General features: G+C 41.7%; 2 protein-coding genes across 2 annotated transcripts; one reads left to right on the forward strand and one right to left on the reverse strand.

Moving 5' to 3' along the window:
• The first annotated feature begins 12198 nt into the window (after positions 1-12198).
• On the forward strand, positions 12199-18991 carry LOC111845454 (G2/M phase-specific E3 ubiquitin-protein ligase-like). Its single transcript, XM_072707311.1, has 11 exons — positions 12199-12328; positions 12523-12761; positions 12848-12948; positions 13067-13233; positions 13625-13819; positions 14242-14328; positions 14418-14671; positions 14748-14873; positions 15624-15764; positions 18336-18450; positions 18616-18991. Exons 2-11 carry the CDS (start codon positions 12540-12542, stop codon positions 18831-18833), a joined length of 1626 nt encoding a protein of 541 aa, XP_072563412.1. The 5' UTR covers positions 12199-12328; positions 12523-12539; the 3' UTR covers positions 18834-18991.
• Positions 18992-19060: 69 nt separating this feature from the next.
• Positions 19061-22749, reverse strand: LOC111845455 (uncharacterized). Its single transcript, XM_072707312.1, has 6 exons — positions 21385-22749; positions 21165-21298; positions 20439-20586; positions 20099-20347; positions 19720-19990; positions 19061-19582 (listed from the first exon to the last, which is right to left on the reverse strand). The coding sequence occupies exons 1-6, from the start codon at positions 21777-21779 to the stop codon at positions 19382-19384; spliced, it is 1398 nt and encodes a 465-aa protein (XP_072563413.1). The 5' UTR covers positions 21780-22749; the 3' UTR covers positions 19061-19381.
• Positions 22750-22780: the final 31 nt, after the last annotated feature.

A 22780-nucleotide genomic window follows, 5' to 3' on the forward strand; every position in this document is an offset into this window, starting at 1 on the left:
CATACACATTAAGTTTGCAAAACTGCGCCTATACTTTTAGTGTAATGTTCTGTAGCTACTTACTCTTCTTTTACCACCAAAAACATGTCTGATGTCTCCATCTTTCCTTGTCCTCATAGTGTGTCTGTGAATAAAATCTAATCTATGTTTAACAAAACAGTATCTGGGCTATCAGATGAAGCTTCTAAAAATGTCTATAAATATGAAATTGTGGAATGCAGAATCAATACCACTAAAATTCAAATAATAGGGCTTATTATTTGCTAGCTAGTTTCTTTTACGTTGGCCCTATAGGTTTCACTTACAGTATAGTAATATTTTTTCAGAGCATAACGTTAGACCTTGTTATGCGTTACCATTAGCCTAATAACAAACCACACAGGCTAAGTGGTGAATTAATTTCAGAAAGGGACAATTTATTCGTGATAAAATGAGAATGAAAACATAGGGAGTTCATCTCCTTGGAAAATGACCATGATCGATTTTACCTCAACAAATAGGCCTGGTTTAAATAGAGAACTTAGCTCATCTTGCTAGTTAACGTAACTAAAGTTGACTGTACCGGTGTTCTGTCGAGTTGAGCTACTTTGTCGAGGTAAGCAATGGTTAGGGCTATCGATTAGCACTACGGTAGCTTACCTCGACAAAGTAGCTCAACTCGACAGAACACCGGCCTCAGAAGGACAATGGTAAGTAATTCAACTTATAAAGATGTCAGCTTGCATTAGTAGATGAAACACTTAAACGAATAAATGAAGGTTGTAAAAACACATTTTCAACAGGATAGACTTCTGTTGGCTACTTACATTTACCAACACACGACAAACAGTACCATGACAGACAAAAACAATGAACAGGTCACTCAATGAGAATGAATGACGCAACCGATTGGCTGCTTCTAGAGCCGAGGTGGGTAAAATAGTACGGTCCACATTAGGGGTGTCTGAAATAGTTTTACATAAACTTTTCCTACCAGGTGAGGTTATCGGTTTTTTTTTTTACAACAAAAGAAAAATGTTAAGGACCCCCCCCCCTCAAACTGCTATTTTTGTCTGTTTGGGGAGGTCTGGGATTTGATCGGGGGGTACAGTACACCCTGTAATTCAAACCATAAACAAGACCCTGAGATACTTAAACTCTTCCACTTGGTGGAGGACCCCATCTCCGACCCGGAGAGACCATTCTACCCTTTACTGTGGTAGAAATATTATAAATCAAGCACTTAGAATAAAAGTCTGGACGTCTTAGTTTGGTGAGTAAAGAAAATCTCTTTTATTCCAGCAAGTTCAGCAAAGTGCTCCCATCACACTCTGGCCCTTGGTACCAAGTCACCCCCGGCACACAGAGCAACCAGTAGATAAACCATAACTCCCAGGACTTCTAAGTCCTGATTGGTCATGAAACATCAACAAACTAAGCTGAAACGTATAACAAACACAATTCTCCTGCTCCATTGGTTCACCTTGATAGCAAGGTAAAGTCCACCCATTGTACGCAACTTACTGGAGACAGCCTCGGCTTCTAGACTCTACTTGAGATATGTATATAGATATTAATTATATGACATTTAATCACTGTTAATGTTTGGGTGTTCCATTGATTAATGATTAACATATTGACGTATTGTCCCTGAATCACTAAAAATACATGGTTAACATATGATTAGTATGATTAACATGATGATGCGATCATTTGTGTAACATATTATATATTGACTACTACAACTACTTTATTAAGCTATAACTCTTTGTGCACCAGTTGGGGCGGCTTCGAGTCTCTTCCTGCAAGTGGTTTCTCCCCCCCTTTGCTCCACTGTCTGCTTCTCCAAGGTCCGAGCTTCTGCGGAGCCAACTGCAGGCAGCTATCACAAAGCGAGGTCACACAGTATCAAAATAATCTCTTCTGGCCTAAGGCCTAAGACATAACAGACCCAATATGCCTCCCCTCCCGGACCTACTAATGTCCAATTTTACTTCCACATTACGAGAGCCCAACCTTCACTGGGAACACGTCAGACTTATTACCAGCAATGCGGACCAAGCATCTGCTCCATTCAAACAGGGACCGAATCGTCCACCATAGTGGACCATGAACCACATACTCCTGAAGCACCTCCCACAGGGCACCTCGGGGAACCCGGTCGTAAGCCTTTTCCACGTCCACAAAACACATGTAGACTGGACAGGCAAACTCCCATTTGCCTCTCCTGGAGCCGACACCTTATCGTGGTGGAGGGCTTTGCGTGTTCCAGTGATCCCAGGAGCTAAGTTGCCTGGGGTTTTATGCCCCTGGTAGGGTCACCCAAGGCAAACAGGTCCTGGGTGAGGAACCAGACGAAGTGCGGCTCACAAGATCCCTAATGATGAGAAAAATATTGGATCCACGGCTTCCCTTGCCTGGACGCGGGCCACCGGGCCCCCCCCCCCTGGAGCCAGGCCTGGGGGTGGGGCTTGATGGCGAGCGCCTGGTGGCCAGGCCTGCACCCATTGGGCCTGGTCGGGCACAGCCTGAACAAGGCACGTGGGCTCACCACCTGTAGGAGGGGCCATAGGGGTCGGGTGCGATGTGAGTTGGGCAGTGGCCAGAGGCGGGGACCTCGATGGTCTGATCCTCGGCTGCAGAAGCTAGCTCTAGGGACATGGAATGTCACCTCTCTGACAAGGAAGGAGCCTGAGCTGGTGCGCGAGGTTGTGAAGTTGCACAGAAGTCCAGTAACAGAACACCACTCGGGTTCAGATCAGGGAGGCCGTTCCTCCCAATCACCCCTCTCCAGGCCACACTGTCATTGCCCACGTGAGCATTGAAGTCCCCCAGCAAAACGATGGAATTCCCTCGTGGCACGCTAACCAGCACACCACTGAGGGAGTTCAAGAAAGCCGGGTACTCTGAACTGTCATTCGGCGCATAAGCGCAGATGACAGTCAGAGACCTATCCCCGACCCGAAGGCGCAGGGAGACAGCCCTCTCGTTCAACGGGGTTAACTCCGTTATTAATGCACCCAGCTGTGGGGCCACCAGTAGCCCCACCCCCTCCCAGTGCCGCTCACCCGCCGCAACTCCAAAAGAAAAGACCGTCCAGCCCCTCTCCTGGAGATTGGTTCCAGAACCCTCGCTATGCATTGAGGTGAGCCCGACTATATCTAGTCGGTGTCTCTCAACCTCACGCACAAGCTCAGGCTCCTTCCCCACGAGAGAGGTGACATTCCATGTCCCGAAAGCCAGTTTTGTCCGCCGGGGATCGGACCGCCACGGTCATTGTAAATATTTCAGATCTTTTACATTTAACTGTTGTAAAATGTTCCTAAAATTTTGGTGTATTGCTCTTCATCCAATGGGACTTCCAAAATAAGTCGTTAATATATTTATTTGATTCACTCTGCTGTTTGTAACCTGCTGTTTACGTGATCTCAGCCTAATTGTTGTGTTCCCAGACTATTGGGGGATGGATAGCCCTGCATGTGCATCGCAGAGAGGTGCGATAACATCTGAGGAATGCTGCTCACGTCTGCGCCATCTCTCTATCAGAAAGTTTATGTTTAACTTGCAATAATTTTGTTTCTATGGAAACCACCTAAAAATGTAATTAGCCAGAAAGTATGAAGAAATGTTTTGACACTATTCAATGAATGAGAACGAGAATTGATTGTCAGGGTGGGACAGATTTGAAGCTAGTCCAATCAGAAGCAGTATCTATAGTTTGTGCTTATTGTATGTGCGCATGATTGGACATTGTTGATCTAACCGCCTTCAAGCCCGTAAGTCATGTTTCTGTCTGTCTAAGGGAAACCGCACAGTTCTGTCTGTGAAGTCTGTCTGTAAATCCTTATGCCATTTTGTCTTTGCTAGGCAGTATTACAGTAATGTGTAATACCATAGTGTTTGGGGTAAATATGTGTTTTTGAAGCATTGGAGGAGGTAAATCTATTCTAATAGACCCTGAAAATAAAGTTTTCAACAGTGAAAATGAGCATAACAATGGACTTTTAAGCATAATGTAGGGCTGGACGAATTATTGATTTCAAATCGGAATCGCGATTTGAAACAACGCGATTAGCAAGTCTCAAAAATTGCGATTTAGGATATACATTATACAGCACGACGGACCTAGGGTTTAAAACTGCTGTGAGAATAGTTTTACAAATTCATGCTGTGCTCCCTGTGTGACAGTCATTCTCACCAATCACACGCGCCATGCTTCTCGCGTGCCAGTCATGCTCACCAATCAGAAGTGGCCCAAGAAGGCGTATAGGCCCACAAACAGCGAACACGTGAAACCCAAGGAAAATGTTACTTTCGCGGTGCGGAGAAAGTGAATTGCCTTCCTATTTCATGGTCCGAGATTGTTTCAGAAAGGTCCTATCATCAATAGAACCGGCGAGCTCCTTTTAAACACCAGCTGCAATATTCTTCAGCGTATCATACCTTTGGTTTTTGTTAATAGGCAATAGCATTAGTATACCGCTAACCCATCAAAACAATGAGACAGTCAGGAGTCGGTGACCTCCAAAAAAGCCATAAAACCCACAATACAGTCGTGTTTATGTCATATGTTTTTGTGCTTATTAAATTTAAGTGTTTCCAACACAACAGTTAAACAAAAGTCTTCTGTTGGAGTCAAACCTCCGCCGGGTCCGTTGATGAGAAGAGATTCACAGCACAGTCGAGGAGTAGTTGCAAGTCACCAGTTTATTCTCTGCCAGGTTGCAAGCTGGGAGCGACTATCTGACATACATTCAGCATGTACAACAAGATGCTCAATCCATAAGGATCGGGGCTGTCCCTTTATAGGCCTTCTGGGGTGTCACCCCCCATCTCGGTAATTTTCCCTTCGCGTGACCCCAACACATCTTGACATTCGCTCTAGTTAGCCCGTGAGTACATGTTCCTAATTAATCAGTAAGTGCGTGTTTCCCTCTTTTGTTAAGCATAAGCAAAAATAAGTATCCGTTCTATGGTGGGTTCCTGTTTTCCTCGTGTCTTGTGCCAGGTCGTCCTGACCTGCTGGCGTACCGTCAGTTCCCAATTTCTCCAAACTGGGTGGAATGAGATCACCCCGTCCTACCGGGCTAGTATTGGTTCCCAAATCTGATGTCCACATTATGTTAGACATATTTTTAGAATTAGTAAGTAAATTATGATATGATTAACCCCTCAATTTCTAGTAAGTAAATTATGATATGATTAACCCCTCAATTTCCCCATTTTGATCTCCGATAGGAGATCACCCTGATTTTTACTGATTATTATTTTTTTTGATTCATTTATGAACTTCCGCATTCCCCCTTTTTATCCCTGCTAGGAGATCACCTTACGGGCGAGAAAGATCAGTCTCCGCCTGAAGAGTCTCCCCTTCGTCCTGCTCGGTGGGCAGGAGAGGCATCATTGGCACATAGGGGTTATCTCGCTTCTCTATCACAGTGGTAATAAGGCGAACTGACAGTGCGCGTAGACAAGGAATACAGCAACATCCACAAGTAACTATAATACCAGTAAAAGTAGCAATGGATATTAACATCGAAGCCATCAACCCTTTCCATCTACCAAACACGGAGGTCAGCCAGTCATCCCAGAGGTCAGAAATCCCGGAGTGGTCATGCATCGTTTTGGAGAGGGTCCGGAGACCCTCAAGTGCCCTGGTCACGGAGCCGTCTGGTGCGGTGTTATTAGGGATATAAGTACAACAAACTTCCCCGAACATTGCGCACACCCCGCCCTTTTCGGCTAGTAACATGTCTAGTGCCATCCTGTTCTGCACGGCCATAAGAGAGGTCGGACCCAACTGTTCCGCAAGGCCCGCCACTGCATCTCTAGTTAAATTTGAGAGACGTAAAACATTGTAATGAACATAGTTAATACGATCCACATTTTTGTTGGGGGTGATGGGAAATAAAGCCGCCACAATAGGAAGGTTCTCAAATCCCGCAGCTACCTGGTCAGCTAATTTAAACTCCTCTGGCACTCCCCTCGGTATTCCTATGGTGTCTATGTATGTTGGGGAACCTAGCGTGGGGTCAAAGTTAGAAACCTCCCGTCTGCGTCTAGTAAAGACACGCCTTTGCCGTGCTGCCGTAGGTGCGCCGGTGCCGAATACCAAAGTATCGGGACGTCCTCCTATCAAAACTAACGGCGCCCCTAGTCTCAACATGGCGCACGTCCCTTGGCCGCTAAGAGGCATCCTAACCAATAACTTATCATGACCACAGAACCAATAGAGGCCAGAACGGGCCAAATGTCCGATACGGGTGGCACAGGAACCATTGTAGATGGTCCTGTAGCACCACTCGCTAGGTATATCCCCAATGTACGGACCAGTGCCTGTAAAGTTAAAACAAAGGTATTCCCCTAGGCGGGGAATGAATGGTCCTGCTTTGGTCCTGGGGTCAATCGGTGGGAAGAGGGATGCTAAAGCTGCACAATTCTCTGGGTTGGGTTCTCGAGTCAATGCTATCATACAGCCGTATCCCCAGGGGTCTGAGACATGCAATGGGGCCGGCTCAGTGTAGAGCTGGGGTCTGGCCGAGGCACAGGCCACACAGCCCTCCATCTGCTGTTCCTTTGCTGTCTGCGCAATCCAGGATAACCAAATGTTACCCTCCTTATACCCTGTGGTCAAACCTAGAATGTCTAACGGATTTAACCTAGTATAATCTATCTGGAACACTCTGGACTCGTTGGTGAGCGGGGATAGGGTGGCGGGTGATTGTATCTCTGGACCTCCCGGAAGTTGTAAAACCTCTCTGGGAGGGTCAACAAACTGGATGCTTATTATACCCCAGGGGTCTACTCTGGTTATGTCGACCCCCAGCAGGGCGATCAGCTCGTCCCCTGCCATTGGCGGACGATAATACTCCCCTAGAGAGAGTGCCAGTGGATTAAGGCCGACTCTCCCCGTGTAAGCCACCCTGGAGAGGGTGACGTTGGTCCACCAATCCTTGTTAAATTCTGGACCAGCGGGCACCCAGGGCCCGGTATACTTAGCCACCATGTCCCAACGCTCACATCCCGCGAACCAACCCTTCACCCAGGGTCGACCAGAGCCACACAAAGACTGATAGTACCAGTTATGGCAAAGCCACACAGGATAACCCTGGTATGATGCAGTTTGCTCCAGGCAATCTATTACATCACATAAATCAAACACGAAGGTGGTGGGGGCGCCTTTTATGTACTGAAACTGCAGAGGCGCCTCTCCCCGTGATCCCACACACTCTGGATGGCTGGCCTCTCCAGTCTGGACCATGGGAAGTAATATAATCATCAGCAATTTAAGCATTATACAGAATACATTGGTTCCCCACATAATTCCCCTTCTCATGTTGAATCACTGCCTTCTGGTCCTGATGTTCTGCAGCGGATGAAGTGTTGCTTTTCTTCAATCAGCCAGGGGTAGACTACCCTGCTGATCTGCTCAGGCCAAGGGATTATTCTGCCCTTCTGTAGAGACCTGAGTCGCGTCTAGTTCAGCCGAACTGACGCTCTGTGTGTCTTCCCTGAGGGCCTTCTGGATTTCTGGTGTGGTTCTGCCTGGCTCCTCTGCAGCCGCACACTGGCTCCAATGGAACCACGTGTCGCCTTTGCCTTTCAGACGAACCGCGTGTAACGTCCTTTCAATAACCTGGAAGGGGCCGGTCCACCTGGGCTCTGACCACTTCCGTTTGATGACTTTCAGAAGGACCCACTCTGCTGTATGTGGTTCGTGTGGGTGATTCTCGGCCCTTGTTTCCTGGATCTGTTTGGAGAAATCTGCAACGAGAACTTGTAAACCATCATAGTATGCCTTATGATTTCGTTCCCCCTTCTGATCAGGGGTAAATAATAGCCCTCTCTGGGGTCCTGGAAACTGTCTCCCTGTCTGAAGCTCAAAGGGGGTGAACCTGGTCCCCCTATTTACAGAACACCTCACTGACATCAGTGCCATTGGTAAAGCATCGACCCAATTCATTTTAGTCTGCGCGCAGATTTTTGGCAATTTTTGTTTTATTGTTTGATTCATTCGCTCCACTTTTCCCTGAGATTGCGGATGATACACAGTTCCGAACGCGTGTCTCAATCCCAACGCTTTCTCCACTGTCTGCAGATCCTCATTCTTAAAATGTACATGGATACATTTACTGGCGTACCGTCAGTTCCCAATTTCTCCAAACTGGGTGGGATGAGATCACCCCGTCCTACCGGGCTAGTATTGGTTCCCAAATCTGATGTCCACATTATGTTAGACATATTTTTAGAATTAGTAAGTAAATTATGATATGATTAACCCCTCAATTTCTAGTAAGTAAATTATGATATGATTAACCCCTCAATTTCTAGTAAGTAAATTATGATATGATTAACCCCTCAATTTCCCCATTTTGATCTCCGATAGGAGATCACCCTGATTTTTACTGATTATTATTTTTTTTGATTCATTTATGAACTTCCGCATTCCCCTTTTTTATCCCTGCTAGGAGATCACCTTACGGGCAAGAAAGATCAGTCTCCGCCTGAAGAGTCTCCCCTTCGTCCTGCTCGGTGGGCAGGAGAGGCATCATTGGCACATAGGGGTTATCTCGCTTCTCTATCACAGTGGTAATAAGGCGAACTGACAGTGCGCGTACACAAGGAATACAGCAACATCCACAAGTAACTATAATACCAGTAAAATTAGCAATGGATATTAACATCGAAGCCATCAAACCTTTCCATCTACCAAACACGGAGGTCAGCCAGTCATCCCAGAGATCAGAAATCCCGGAGTGGTCATGCATCGTTTTGGAGAGGGACTGGGTTCCTTCCAGCCTTTCTGCCTTCAAGGTCACGTAGCCTTGACCTTGTCTGGCCACGACTGCGTATCCTGCCTGCAACCCTCCTGTGTCTGTTCTAAAACAACACCCATCTGAGAACCAGTCCTCCGTCCCCTCTATTTTTTCTGCTTCCAAATCTATCCTCACCTTTTCTTCTTTCTGAACCCGGTACTCACACACATGTGATTCTCCCCCGCTCATCCGGTCGGCCATGTTAATTCCTTCATGGGAAAAATTCAAATTAGGTGCTTCTAGTATTTTGCTAAGTCTCTGCTGCCTGAGTGATGTCATGGTGAACGTTTGTGAGTTTACATAGGCCACCACGCTGTGTGAGGTCAAAATATGCAGCGCGTGTCCCATTACTATGTGTGCTGTTCTCTGAATAATTTTGGCCACTCCTGCTGCATGCCTTGTGCATGCAGGGTGTCTTTTTTCTGCAGTGTCAAGTTTTACACTGACGTACATCAGCACTCTCCTTTCATCAGCCATTGACAACCACCATTTTATGCTCATGTCTTTAGTTGTGTCTGTCTTCCACAAACTAAGGGTGCACCATATTCCAGTGGAAGTCTTACTATTTTGACTTTCAGACAATGGTCAAGTTTTTGTCTGAATAATTGCCATTATTAGTGTATAAACGGATATAAGTAATTGTAGTTAAACGATTCACCAAAATCTGTTGTATGTAAATGATGCTGTTTTAAATGTTTTTTCATCAGAATACCCAGTTTCTATGGAGGGCTAAGAGTGCCAAAATTAAATAAATAAATACACCAATAATTAATTACTTAAATGTGTCATGAATTATTTAAAATGGGAAATATAAAGAGAAACTATTACTTAAATGTGTCATGAATTATTTAAAATGGGAAATAAAAATATCGTTAATTAAATGTGCCATGAATTATTATCTACCATTAGAAATAAAATCATTATTAATTAATTACATGTGTCATTTACAATTATTTCACTATTTATTTAATTTTGGCACTGTCACCACATCATGAATTAATTTTATCTGTCACTGCGGGTCGTCAACCGAGAGTAACATCTGATTGGTTACCCTGTACAGCAAGTCAAAACAAATAGATCCCAGATAATGGATCGGTACGGGACCCGTCAACATACTCCGAGACAATAGATGGCAGTATTTGTTTTTACATTGCTACCTATAATAATCAAGAAGAAGAAGAACTTCGCAACGGCCTTAATTGAACGATATAGGTAGGGGGAAAATGTCGAAAACGTGTCCGGAGTTGCTGAGAGAAGCAGCAAATTTGATCGAAGAAGCTCTTAGAAGAACTCCGACAGCTCCGGCAGCCCCGTCATCGCAGACACTTACTGCTCCATCATCTACACCTGTTGCTTCATCGCGTACACCTATACAAGGTAAGTAATTAGCTGGTTGTGCTACTAATCAAGTAGCATGCCTCTACGAGAATATCAACATGATAGCGAGAGGCTATGGTCCATATATTTGTTTGTGGTAATTGCGAAACTGTTTATTATGTGTTGAATGCGTGTATGTTTATCGTGGGGACATACAACTTGACGGCAAAATTGTGTTGTCTGCCGCTGATGTTTTTAGCTATAGCATGTAGTGTTTTTTCTTTGTTATACTTTTTAAAATTATAATGTTTGAAATCATGCTAAACAGTTTATTAAACTGAATATTTTAGCTGATTGGTGATAAGTAGTGCTGAGATTTTCTCTGTGTTGAAGTCGAGATGGCAAGGCTCTTTGCTCCGTATAATGTGAATTCGAGAAGGAATACAATGAGACGGACAACACAGAGCCAAGTTAGTCGACCGCGGTTAAGTTAGCCTCATATTCGATATTCAGTTTTCTAGCTTCAGTAACTTTTCACGGAAGTAAGGTGGGACGTTATTAATCACAGAATCGTGTTGTCCAGTACGCAGGCTAAGATGCACACCGATTATTTTTGCGCTTCAAACCATTTCGTGATTTGTGCAAAATCGTGTTAATAGCTAATAAATTAGGTGCTGTCAGCTGTAATGACATGGTGCTTTAGCATTTTGGGCTTATGGCGACTGATGCACACCCCTTTGTTTCCCAGATTGCTTTACGTACGATTTTTAATTAATTTTTGAATGTTCGAATGTATCCGTGTAATGCGAAATGGGACAATGCATGAATGGGTTAATAACTTTAAAACTAGACAAGACAGGCACTTCTAGTGAAGTGTGCTTTGATCAGTGGACTACAGGGAACAATGCACACCCCTTGGATTTTCAGAATAACTTTCTCTCTAACAGTTATTAATTAATACATTGTATGCATATTACATGGCATAGGGGCAATGCACTAAAGGGTTAATAGCTCTGGATGGCTGTCCCATTTTGTTTCAGAGCTATTACCCCTTTAGTGTGTTGCCCCATTGCACTTTAAGTGGATGCAATATATTAACAAATAACTATTACAGACAAAAATAATCTGAAAATGCAAGGGGTGTGCATTGTCCCCCAGGTTCCCCTGATCCATGCACACTATATGGGACATGGCTGTCCCATTTTGTTCCAGAGCTATTAACCCTTTAGTGCATTGCCCCTATGCCATGTAATATGGATACAATGTATTAATTAATAGCTGTTAGAGTGAAAGTTATTCTGAAAATCTAAGGGGTGTGCATTGTGCCCCAGCGTCCTCTGATCAAGGCACACTTCATGGGACATGGCTGTCCCATTTGGTTCCAGAGCTATTAACCCTTTAGTGCATTCCCCCTATGCCATGTAATATGCATACAATGTATTAATTAATAACTGTTAGAGTGAAAGTTATTCTGAAAATCCAAGGGGTGTGCATTGTCCCCCAGGTTCCCCTGATCCATGCACACTTGATAGATTGTGGCTGTCCCATTTCGTTCCAAAGCTATTAACCCTTTAGTGCATTGCCCCTATGCCATGTAATATGCATACAATGTATTAATTAATAACTGTTAGAGAGAAAGTTATTCTGAAAATCCAAGGGGTGTGCATTGTTCCCTGTAGTCCACTGATCAAAGCACACTTCACTAGAAGTGCCCGTCTTGTCTAGTTTTAAAGTTATTAACCCATTCATGCATTGTCCCATTTCGCATTACACGGATACATTCGAACATTCAAAAATTAATTAAAAATCGTACGTAAAGCAATCTGGGAAACAAAGGGGTGTGCAACAGTCGCCATGAGCCCAAAATGACCATGTCATTACAGCTGACAGCACCTAATATATTAGCTATTAACACGATTTTGCACAAATCACGAAATGGTTTGAAGCGCAAAAATAATCGGTGTGCATCTTAGCCTGCGTACTGGACAACACGATTCTGTGATTAATAACGTCCCACCTTACTTCCGTGAAAAGTTATTGAAGCTAGAAAACTGAATATCGAATATGAGGCTAACTTAACCGCGGTGTTAGTCGAAGAAGCTACACCCACACCTTCTGTTGTTTGGCTGACCACAAGGCTGATAAAGTTCCAACCATTTTACTGAAAGAAGACCTCCTTGCTTCAGGACTTGGAGAGCAAAAGGTTACATTTTCAGGTCAGTCTGAAACAAGGGACTCGCGAAACTTAACAAAACCCATTTTTAATTTGTCGATCACTGCGTTTAACAGTATTTCCGTATGTTTATATTAGACAAAAGTTTGCTGTCTTATTGTCGAAGTAATTTAACATAATTTTTGACTCATTTGAAGTATTTCAAGTAATATACATTATGTATACTTCTTAACACAGGGAATGACACCGATCCGATGGTTGTAACAAACAAACTGATCGAAGTGTTTCCAAAGCTGCAAGAAGGGGGAGGCTTTGAATTTCTAAAAGTTGCAGGATCTACTCGCAGTCGCAATATTGCATTGCTTCAGTGTCCTAGCACTGGATACACCCTTGCCTATCTGAAAGATCCATCAACAATGATTGGACAGGCTACAATCTACATACGTCCTCTTCAACAGGACCTGCCCTTGGATTGTGTATGTATATTTATACACTGACTGACTTTGGTACAAAATAAGTGTGCATTATAGACTTTTAACTTTGCATTTTAAAAAATTATTAGGAGAACTCCGGTCCGGCCTCTGGTCCAGTCATGTCCTGCATCACTTGTCAGAAGGAAGTTCCCTTCTCTGAAATGAGAATACATAGGGCTAGGTGTGATGGGTATGTAGTTACTATAGACCTGTGACAATACATAACAAATTTTCAATGGGAAATGTCTTTCCCTTACATTACTGTGCACACATGAGAGTAAAATCATGTTAATTTTGTTAACTTTAAGGTTGGCCATGCAGGAAGCAGACAGAGAACGAGAGGGGGGCCCTGCTGAAAACAGAGAGTCAGCCCCTGTTAGTGACAGGATTCCAGTGAGGCCTGAAACATCAGCATCATCTGAGGAACGTGCAGTTGTGCTGTTCATGACTGACATTGAAGAGGTTGATCACAACGGTAGGTGTTATTACAACAGGGCTGCTATAAAATACATTTACAGTATGTACATACATCTTTGCTTGTTGTTTTATGTCAACTCTGTGCTTATTCAGTAGGCTGCAATGACTGCCATGACACTAGATTGATTATTTGCATTCTTGTCAATAACATCTGTAGAACATGTTTTCAATGCAGTTACACAAAATAAATTGCAAAGTCCCTGAGGTGAATGAATCGAACATTCTAAAGAGAATCTGGCCATTTTGACAGATCTTGTATTTATTTGAAGACTGTTGCAAGATGCTGCATTTTTTTTAGGTCTTTCTGCTGATTGGCAGTGTTGCTCAGGTTATTGGTATATGTAATGTTCTAACTCACTTTGTGTTTGCTGGTATTGACGTTTTTAAAGATTGGAAGCTTATTAAAGAACCTGCTCAAGCGGCCAAAGTTTTCATAGAGAATCTGCTGAGTGAACATGCATCTGGGAAACCACTCCAGCTGAGGATGGATTTATGGAATTTTGAGGAGGACAGGGAACGGGCGCTTCTCTCATTCTATAAACAGCAACAGGAATGGGCATGTCCACTTCACTGCACCCTTGATGGTTAGTAATATTTATCGTCTCTTTAATGTCTGTTCATGGAATTGTTTTAGTGGGCTATTGATCCCATAAGCTAATTTAATTTTTTAGACGTATAACCATCTGCATCTGCTGATTGTGCTATTAACACTTACTGTAAACTTTCTATGCCTTCTTAAAGTGTTTACATTTCCTTTAACTCCAGTAATCACAAAACAGGCTTGTCACATTGAAATACTAAGACGAGCATAGTTGTTTGATTTGCAAAGATCCAGACTTAGGAATGGAATGCTAGATAAAAATAGTTACCACTGATAAATAAAATATGCGGAGTACAACATTCTATTTTTCACTTTTGTAAATATCAGCATTGATTTTGGTAGTGGAAGTTGCCTGAATTAGTCAGTAACAAGTTTTTCCAGCGTGTTATTGGTATTTTATTTCAGGGGATACTGCTATTGGACAGGGAGTGGTGCGCTACTTTCTGACAACAGTGACATCCAAGCTTCAGTTTGGATTCAGTCTAAATCTTGGTAAGTGTATTACAACTTTGAAGATTAACATGCCTCAATACCTAAATGTATCTAAGAAGGTAACTACTTTGATCTATGGGTACTGACAGGAGGAACAGGCCGAACTGTGCTCTTTGAGGGTGAGCCTGACCACCTTGTTCCTGCAGCATCAGAGGTACTTATTGAGAGCAACCTCTTCCAAGTTGCAGGGAGAATGTTAGGCCACACCTTTCTGCATCATGGCCCCCGTGTCACAGGATTAAGTCCAGCTGTAATTCACACACTGTTCAATGGGGACCCTGAAATGGCAACAATTGTTCCAGAAGACTGTCCTGATCTACACATCAGGAGCATCATAAAAATGGTATATAGCATTCATTTCGCAAAGCAATTTTGTATTGTCTGGGCAGGTGTAATAACTTGTGTAATCCTGATTCTAGCTTGAAGTTGAAGAACTTAGTCAGGAACAGCAAGACACTGTTTCAGATCTTTGCATGTCTTGGGATCTCCCAGCAGTCACCAAAACAAATAAGAGATGGCTACATAACAAACTTCTAGTCCATGCGGTAAGTTTTTTATTATAACATTATTGTAATAGTTGCAGTTGCTGAACGGACAGTATTGTGTACCATGCCTTGAATTATCAACCCTGTTGTGTATAGAAATGGTCAAATTTTAAAAGCATGAAATTCATGCTGTAAATGCTTGTTTCTGAAAAGCTAATATTTGCACATAATCTGAAGCTCTACAAAAATAAAGTACTTTCAGCATGAATTTCAGATCTTCACTAAATTTTGACAGCAATCATATTTTGATTTAATTACACAAATCTGGCAAAGTACTGAATGCACTAAACTAAATACAATTCACAGCAAATTCTGTTCACCCTCCAGTATACTGACTTCATACATAACACATTGTGGTTTTGCCTTTTAGATGACGTACCAAAAAACTTCAGCATTGTTGCATGACAATTTATTTTCCATCTTTTGTGTCTTAAAATGAGCAGCAGTATCGAGTCTGTCACTGCACTGTGCTTCATGAACCTCACATATTCTGCTTCAGACACATGTAGAACATGCACTCTTTCACTTCTAATCCAGGCAGTGTGTTTAGGTGTTGTAAAATGAAGGGATATCCCTGGAAAACACAGCTGCATGGCAGCATATACTGCTCTACAATAATCCAAATATTGAATCTTTTGATATTTACTTGTGCGATGTTTCTATAAATAAAAAAATAAGTTAAGGTTTTTCCTGCGTATGACAGGGAAAAAAAAGATTTTGTTTACAATATAGAATGGGTCTGTCTGTTAGGTAATTGGGAGGATCATGCGCCAGATCAAACAGTTGAGGAAGGGATTGAAAGATGTGATGGTATGGCCCCTGCTAACATCCAGGCCAGATGTTGTCCCTCTTCTTTTCCCCAGAATGGCAGAAATTATGTACACTCCCCAGGTAAAGTTCTTTCAAGTCATTTGCATAACTTCATCAATTAATTTATTTGTAATGTGTTATTTTTAGTGCTGGGCAACGATTAAAATCTTTAATCGTAATTAATCGCATGATTTGTCTGATTAATCATGATTAATCGCAATGTTATGCGAAAATTTTATAATGAATTCAAAAGTAGTGTTTTGTGCACTTTATTTTAACCCTCTGGGGTCGGCGGTCCCGCCTGACAGAAATTTCGCCAAATCATGTAAGTAACACTGCGAGTTTTTGTCATATAAACATTTAAAAAACACCCTCAGAAACCTTGGACGGTCTACTTTTCAAATATATATAGGTAGAAATTGTTGCCATTTTCAGCAGCAATTCTTGTACCTGTGTCCATGGCTCAGTGTGCTAAGCCTGTCTGCCTGTAATCACAAGATCGCCAGTTCAAACCCATCCTATTTAGAACGTGAATAGCGATCTTCAGCTGAGAGCAGTCCTATACACTCCTGATGCAAGTAAGACAAAGAAAGGTGGTACAGTTTGCCTTTTTTCCTATTTAACCTAATTTAAAAAACTTTAATACTTCCAAAAATGGAAGTTTTGAAAAGAAGACCGATTACAGATTTAGTCAGTGTTTTTTCATGATTCTACATAATGATTTCAGCGAGATATAAACTGAAATACACAAGAAAGATACGCGGTTGACGATGCCCTCGTCCCAAGTGTTAATAATAGTCACTGCATCATATTTATCGCTTTCTATATTTATATGGTCACAGTTTCATTTTTCATTCCATCTACCAATAAACTGTGAAAGGGATTTTATTGTTGCTACTTTCTTGCGTTTCAATCAATATTCATTGTGAAAGCCACTGACTTTGAGGAAAAAGAGTGTCACTCCAAAATTCTAACACTTTAGTAACCAAACCACATAAAATTTCAGAATGTCTCTTTCACCTATGTGTAGCCAACCCCTGTGTCTAAGCTTCAGAGCTCAAAAGTCTTACCTAGAAATGTCTACAATGTGATTTTTTACAATTTCTCAGCATGTCTGAAAATAGGTTTTTGAAAAGTATATGTTTAAAGATTTTAACAAAAAATAGAATAATAACATTTTAAGTGGTCTCAGATTATTGGTGCTGAATAAAAGTACATGTAACAATGCAGCAGTCTTAGCCCCACCCCAAATGCTCTCATTGATTGAAACGCGTGATGAAGCCCATTCCAAGCCAGTACTGATCAACATCCCTCCCCTCCTGTGACCCATGGTTTGTAGGTGTATTCAGAGCAGAGCATGTGAGCGGAGTGGAGCGGTGAGAATTTCCGCTCCTCGCTCACGAGGCTGTTGGCTCCGCCCGCTCCTCCGCTGTAATTCGCACTAAGCCGGAGCTCAACACCGCTCCTCGCTCCACTAAAATTTCCTCCCGCTCCAGTGAAATCGCTCCACGCTCGCTCCAATTTAAGAGGGACAAATAATCTGCATGCCTTACAAAAGTCACCTTAAACCGAAGCCTTATGTCATAAAGAAATATGAGCAACGGCAACATTGCCAGTCAGAACAGAAAATATTTATTTTTAAGCAACTTATAGGCAACAACGAACAGGTTTGGCAATGGCATTCCACGCAAAAATAGGCTTAAAAATAAAGGAATCAGTGGGCTTAATAGCCTAAATATACATGCACGTTTTAAATTTCTCAATTTTTTTCTGTTGATGCTGCTGCTGCGTCTCTCTATAAAATAAAATTTCACTGACAGCGTTACGTGAAATTTAAAAAATCCTATTAGACCTACTTTGAATGACAAAATGAATTTATTTGATTACCGATCTTTACTTTATAGGCTTTTATACTTTAATTTACTATAGACTTGATATGGTACAACCATATAAAACTTGCTCGCGTTTTGCTTTGGCTTCCGCCTGTTCGTGTAGCACCCTCTCATGTTTCTGAGAAAAGTGATTCCAAAGTGAATCTTTACTCACTGAAACAGTTTCACCACATTATTGTTCTTGCTCTACATTATTGTCATCTATACGTTTGATAAGAATAGTACACTTGTATGATTTATCAGTTTCCTTTGTGAAATACTTTGCGAATTCCATCTCGTTCCAATTTGTGTGACAGTCTTGATAATTGTACAGATGAATTCTGGGTAGATTTGGGCGCACCTCAGAATCGTAGTGTGAGCGGTATCGGAGCGAAATTGGAGAGACAGAGCGACTGCTCCAGCCTTAATTAAAAAACCGCTTGGCGATCTGACCAAATTCAGCCGGCTCCGCTCCTCGCTCACGCTCCGCTCCACTCCGCTCACATGCTCTGATTCAGAGCCAGCGAGCAACAGACTTTCAAAATAATACTACTACTAATATAATAAACTGCGTTAATTCGCGATAAAATAATTGTCGGCGTTAATAAAGTACTGCGTTAACGCGATATTAACGCGTTAACTTGCCCAGCACTAGTTATTTTATGAAATTAACATTTGGTTCATGTTAACATTTACCATGACCGTAGAGTATATTTTTTACTAGTGTTAAACATTATGTTCACATTCAAAAAAACAAATTTATATTGAAGTGTTGTTTCAGATGCTCCTAGGAAAAATCACATGGCCAGTCGAAGAAAGTGACGATGAAGATGATGAATGTGATGTAGAGACTAAGTGCCGCATCGCTGGTTTTCTAAGGATGTTCATTGAAACAGGTCTGGTTGTCAATATTTGGCTAATTTTATTGCTCTATATTCCATAGGCAAATATGACCAGGTAAATTTGCTAATGTATGAGAGTGTATACGTTTTAATCAGTTGCAGTGCAACAGTTTGAACCATTAACTAAACGTTTCTTGAATTTATTTTATGTCTGATTAGCATCATCGGATACACTGGCCCAACTGCTGAGATTCTGGGTTGGCTGGGAGATGCTCCCTCCTGAGCTCATAGTGAAGATTTCCGGGGCAGGCCTTCCCACATCTGTCACATGCTTTGAAACGCTGAAGCTGCCAGCTCATTTCAAAACTTACAAAGACTTTGAGGAAGCACTTGTTTCTGCCATAAATAGTTCACACACTGGATTTGGACTTGTTTAAGTATTTCAGATAGGTGTGTTCCATCTAGTAGACCAGGTCCATTTGATTTGAGGGTTTTTTTCCCCCTCAATGTTTACAATATTGTGCAGCAGCAGTTATAATCTTTGTACTTCGCTGGGTTTTCATTCTCAATTTGTTCATTGCTCTTAATTGTAAGTTTATCCTACTGTTAACCATAACTACAGTATTTGCAGCCTTGCTTTACTACATTCACAAATAGACTCAAGTTTAAGACTTTACAGTGGAAAACAATCTCCTGTGCATGAGGTTTAATAAAACAAGTTACATTTTAAAAATCGTTGAAACAAAAACTGAAAAATTAATCCTGAAACAATTTTTAGCCATGCTTGAAATATTACTAATATAAACCTTTACCAAATAGATAATGGTGGGGATTAGACATGTACATTTATGGTAAAGCTTACATTTTCTCAATTTAATGTCCAGGCCCTAACTAGGGGAGAGTCACAACTCATTAGGAGGAGGTAAGAGAGAAGAGTGGTGGGATAGAAGTCAATTTAAAAAGCTGTTTCAGCATGGCTGGGATGTCAGTGTCCTATAATTCTGGACAAAACTTGCACTGTTTCAAAGTATGATCCAATTGCATCTGTTAAGGATACTCCTGGAACTGGCAAAGTAGCAACCTCTTCATCTGTGAGCTCACGGGCAAGCTGAATCTCTGGGACTGACACGGCGTCTTCATGGTGACTGTGAGGCCCATTCCAGTCAATTCCATAGTTTTCGGTCACCTGAAAGAAGAATAACCTTAATTACTTATTTAACAGTGGTTTCAAATGTCATTACACAAGGCACCTGCAGCTGATACTTAAAATGAAATATAGATTAATTTTAATAGTGGTGTTCAAATGTTGAAAATTAATATAACCTCTACAAGCTCCAACACAGTGGCTGGCTCTCTATATCTTGTCCATAGTTGCTGGGGTGATTGATTCCTTTCAGTTCTAAGACCATGACAGTTCCATGCAGCTCTGAAAGTCTCGAGATGTTTCTGTATTTGATGAAGGAAGATCCGGTGCAGGGTGTAAAGACGGACTTCATTGTCTGGATTTAGTGGTCCCCGATCTTCCAGTGAAACAAATATCTGGTAGAAGAGGTCTAGAACATGCTCATAGACATCTCTCCACATCCTCTCTATTCTGTGAACAGGATGAAATTGACAAGGTGTTAAATTCTTCGTAACATATTCAAAAGCTTTACAATACAGAACTGATTCAGATGCCTGGTTGCCATGCAGATGTATTTACCGTTGATTGTGGACGCTTCTGCCTGTGATGTGATTATTCCTGTCCGTACCTCTGTTCCTGATCATGAATTCTGCAACATCTGCATTCTCCCCACCTTTATCAGACCGAACCCTTGATGGCAGCCCATATTGCTCAACAGCTTCCATAAAACTTTGCAAGACTGTGCTTGCCCTATTATTACCAGCTACAGTAAGGTAAACCACTAATCTACTGAATCCATCCACCCCGCCATGCACCACAAATCTCCACCTGTAAATTTTGAACACAAAGTTTTATTGTAGAGAAATTTTTAAGACAGCTGTAGAATGATGTATTGATCATCTGTCAGTATTTCCAATACCTTATGAGCTTATGGTTACCATCAATATGCCAAAGATGATTTGGGCCAGGAACAGAATACTGCCGTCGTCGCAATATTTGCAGCCTTAAGCGTCTCATATGCACTCCCTCTGCATCAACCCTGCGTAAAGACTCCTGCAGTCTTGAGACTGAAATGAGAATAATTTCACTACATCACCTGAATAATACTATTGGCCAGCACTAAATGCCATTGGGGTTTCAGATATACAGCAAATTACTACTGCAGTATTGCAGCATAAATCCACAAGTTAGCAGGAACTGTCAGTGTGGTGTTTGCTTGCCTGCATGATTGTCAGGTTAACTGGTGATTTGAAACTAGCCATAAGTGGTCCTGATAGGTTACTAGCCCTGTGGGGGAATCTAGTTGGAAGCACTTAGAGTAGTTAAGATTATAAAAGTGCTATATAAATACAATTAGATACAGTCATTTTGATGCTATACTCAACAGTGTAGGAATAACCTGCAAAATGGTGATATGTAAAAGTATTAAGTTCTCACTATAATGAAACCCAATAAGAAAACAACCACAGCCTCAAAAGTGAACAGTTCACTTAATTTTCAAAGCGTAAAAAACTCAATATTTAAAACATCACAGCAGTGTGTATCATTACATGGCTAAATAATACAGGTCAATTTGCCTCACATTAGCTAGGCTCACTAACTCCATATTTAGTTTTGAACTATTGCAGGTTCAGGTAATACTCACCGGGAACAAGTACACTTCTAGCTTTCAGATGTCCGTGCATTAGCTTGTATCCAGTGTTTGGATGACTTCTGTGAACTTCAGTCACAATACGGTCCAATTCTTCATCCGCAATAGATGAATAGACATCTGTCTGTCTGTGCAGACAAAAACACGGTGTGATGGTCACTTACCATACTGTTAATATTAACTCAAGAAAAGTGGTACATTGAGCTGTAAATACCTTAGACTGTTTTGGTCCATGCGCCTCCGGATGGTCCTCACAGATACACGGAATATCTCTGCTATCTCTGTCGCTTTTAATCCACAAAGAACATGATGCTCCACGGCAGACCTCGGTATGTCAAAAGCTGGACGACCCGGTCCTTGTGTATATTGTTCTGCAGTAGTACCTGAGAAGCGCCTACGTACTTCCTCAAAGTTTGCAAACACCCGCCGGTCAAAATCTTGGTCAGAGAGTGCCGAAATAACTCCGACTATCTCAAGAAATTCCTCCGCTTTACCCACCACGTATTCGGGGTCAGCATCACCTGCTTCAATGTTGTTTGCTAATTCTAAAATATCAATCATCAACTCTGCTGTGAAATCAGTAGCTTCCTCCATAATTGGTAGCACCATGTTGGAAATGACACCGCTTCAGACCAAAACAATCGGCTGCACAAAATCCAGATAGATCATCGTTTGTCCCGCCTACTGACTTTGATGGGTCAGACTGACAGATAAAATTAATTCATGATGTGGTGACAGTGCCAAAATTAAATAAATAGTAAAATAATTGTAAATGACACATGTAATTAATAATTATTTTATTTCTAATGGTAGATAATAATTCATGCCACATTTAATTAACGATATTTTTATTTCCCATTTTAAATAATTCATGACACATTTAAGTAATATTTTCTCTTTATATTTCCCATTTTAAATAATTCATGACACATTTAAGTAATAGTTTCTCTTTATATTTCCCATTTTAAATAATTCATGACACATTTAAGTAATTAATTATTGGTGTATTTATTTATTTAATTTTGGCACTCTTAACCCTCCATAGGTTTCCACGTACACCTGTATTAATTTGAATGGCACTTCTGCCACTCGCAATATGATGGACGCACTGACGTATCGTGTAGACCGGGCTGTGGCTGCCCGATCGGGCAGTGTATAGACAGGTTCCAGTTCCATATTAATTAAACTACGACAGCATCATTTTTACTGCTGTTGTATTATCAGTGTTTTTGTTTAGGAAAAATAGGGACTGCTTGGGCTGAATCTTGGTATACTTTTTTATTCACACATATGTCCATAAATACGTTTCTATCGCAGGTCTTTGTTTAGCCGCAAATGTGAAACGCTCGCGCTTACCTTGTATTGGTTCCGCTCTGTGGAATGGATGCATAGACTGGGTGCTTTCTGTTGAGATGTTGAATCACAGACGTTGTGCTATTGTGGTAAGCTAATTCTTTTTTACAATGGACATTATTTTCGCTTTTCTTCTGTTTGAAATGGTCCCAAACTTGAGAAAGTTTTCGTCTTTTTCTCTGAATTTCCGAATTCCACCAACGCGCCAACGAATCAAACCTGCTACACGTAACACAGCGTAAGCACACTGTGCGACA

This window comes from Paramormyrops kingsleyae, chromosome 25 (genome assembly GCF_048594095.1).
Source record: "Paramormyrops kingsleyae isolate MSU_618 chromosome 25, PKINGS_0.4, whole genome shotgun sequence".
NCBI classification, from domain to species: Eukaryota; Metazoa; Chordata; class Actinopteri; order Osteoglossiformes; family Mormyridae; genus Paramormyrops; species Paramormyrops kingsleyae.

Bases quoted from the DNA above. Each gene is read 5' to 3' on its own strand.
- LOC111845454 (XM_072707311.1), top strand. From the start codon at position 12,540: ATGGTTGTAACAAACAAACTGATCGAAGTGTTTCCAAAGCTGCAAGAA. The intron at 13,234-13,624 runs GTAGGTGTTATT...ACGTTTTTAAAG, and splicing joins TGAAGAGGTTGATCACAACG to ATTGGAAGCTTATTAAAGAA. The intron at 14,874-15,623 runs GTAAGTTTTTTA...TCTGTCTGTTAG, and splicing joins ACAAACTTCTAGTCCATGCG to GTAATTGGGAGGATCATGCG.
- LOC111845455 (XM_072707312.1), bottom strand. From the start codon at position 21,779: ATGGTGCTACCAATTATGGAGGAAGCTACTGATTTCACAGCAGAGTTG. The intron at 21,299-21,384 runs GTATTTACAGCT...TTGTCTGCACAG, and splicing joins ATGGACCAAAACAGTCTAAG to ACAGACAGATGTCTATTCAT. The intron at 20,348-20,438 runs GTATTGGAAATA...CAAAATTTACAG, and splicing joins GGTAACCATAAGCTCATAAG to GTGGAGATTTGTGGTGCATG.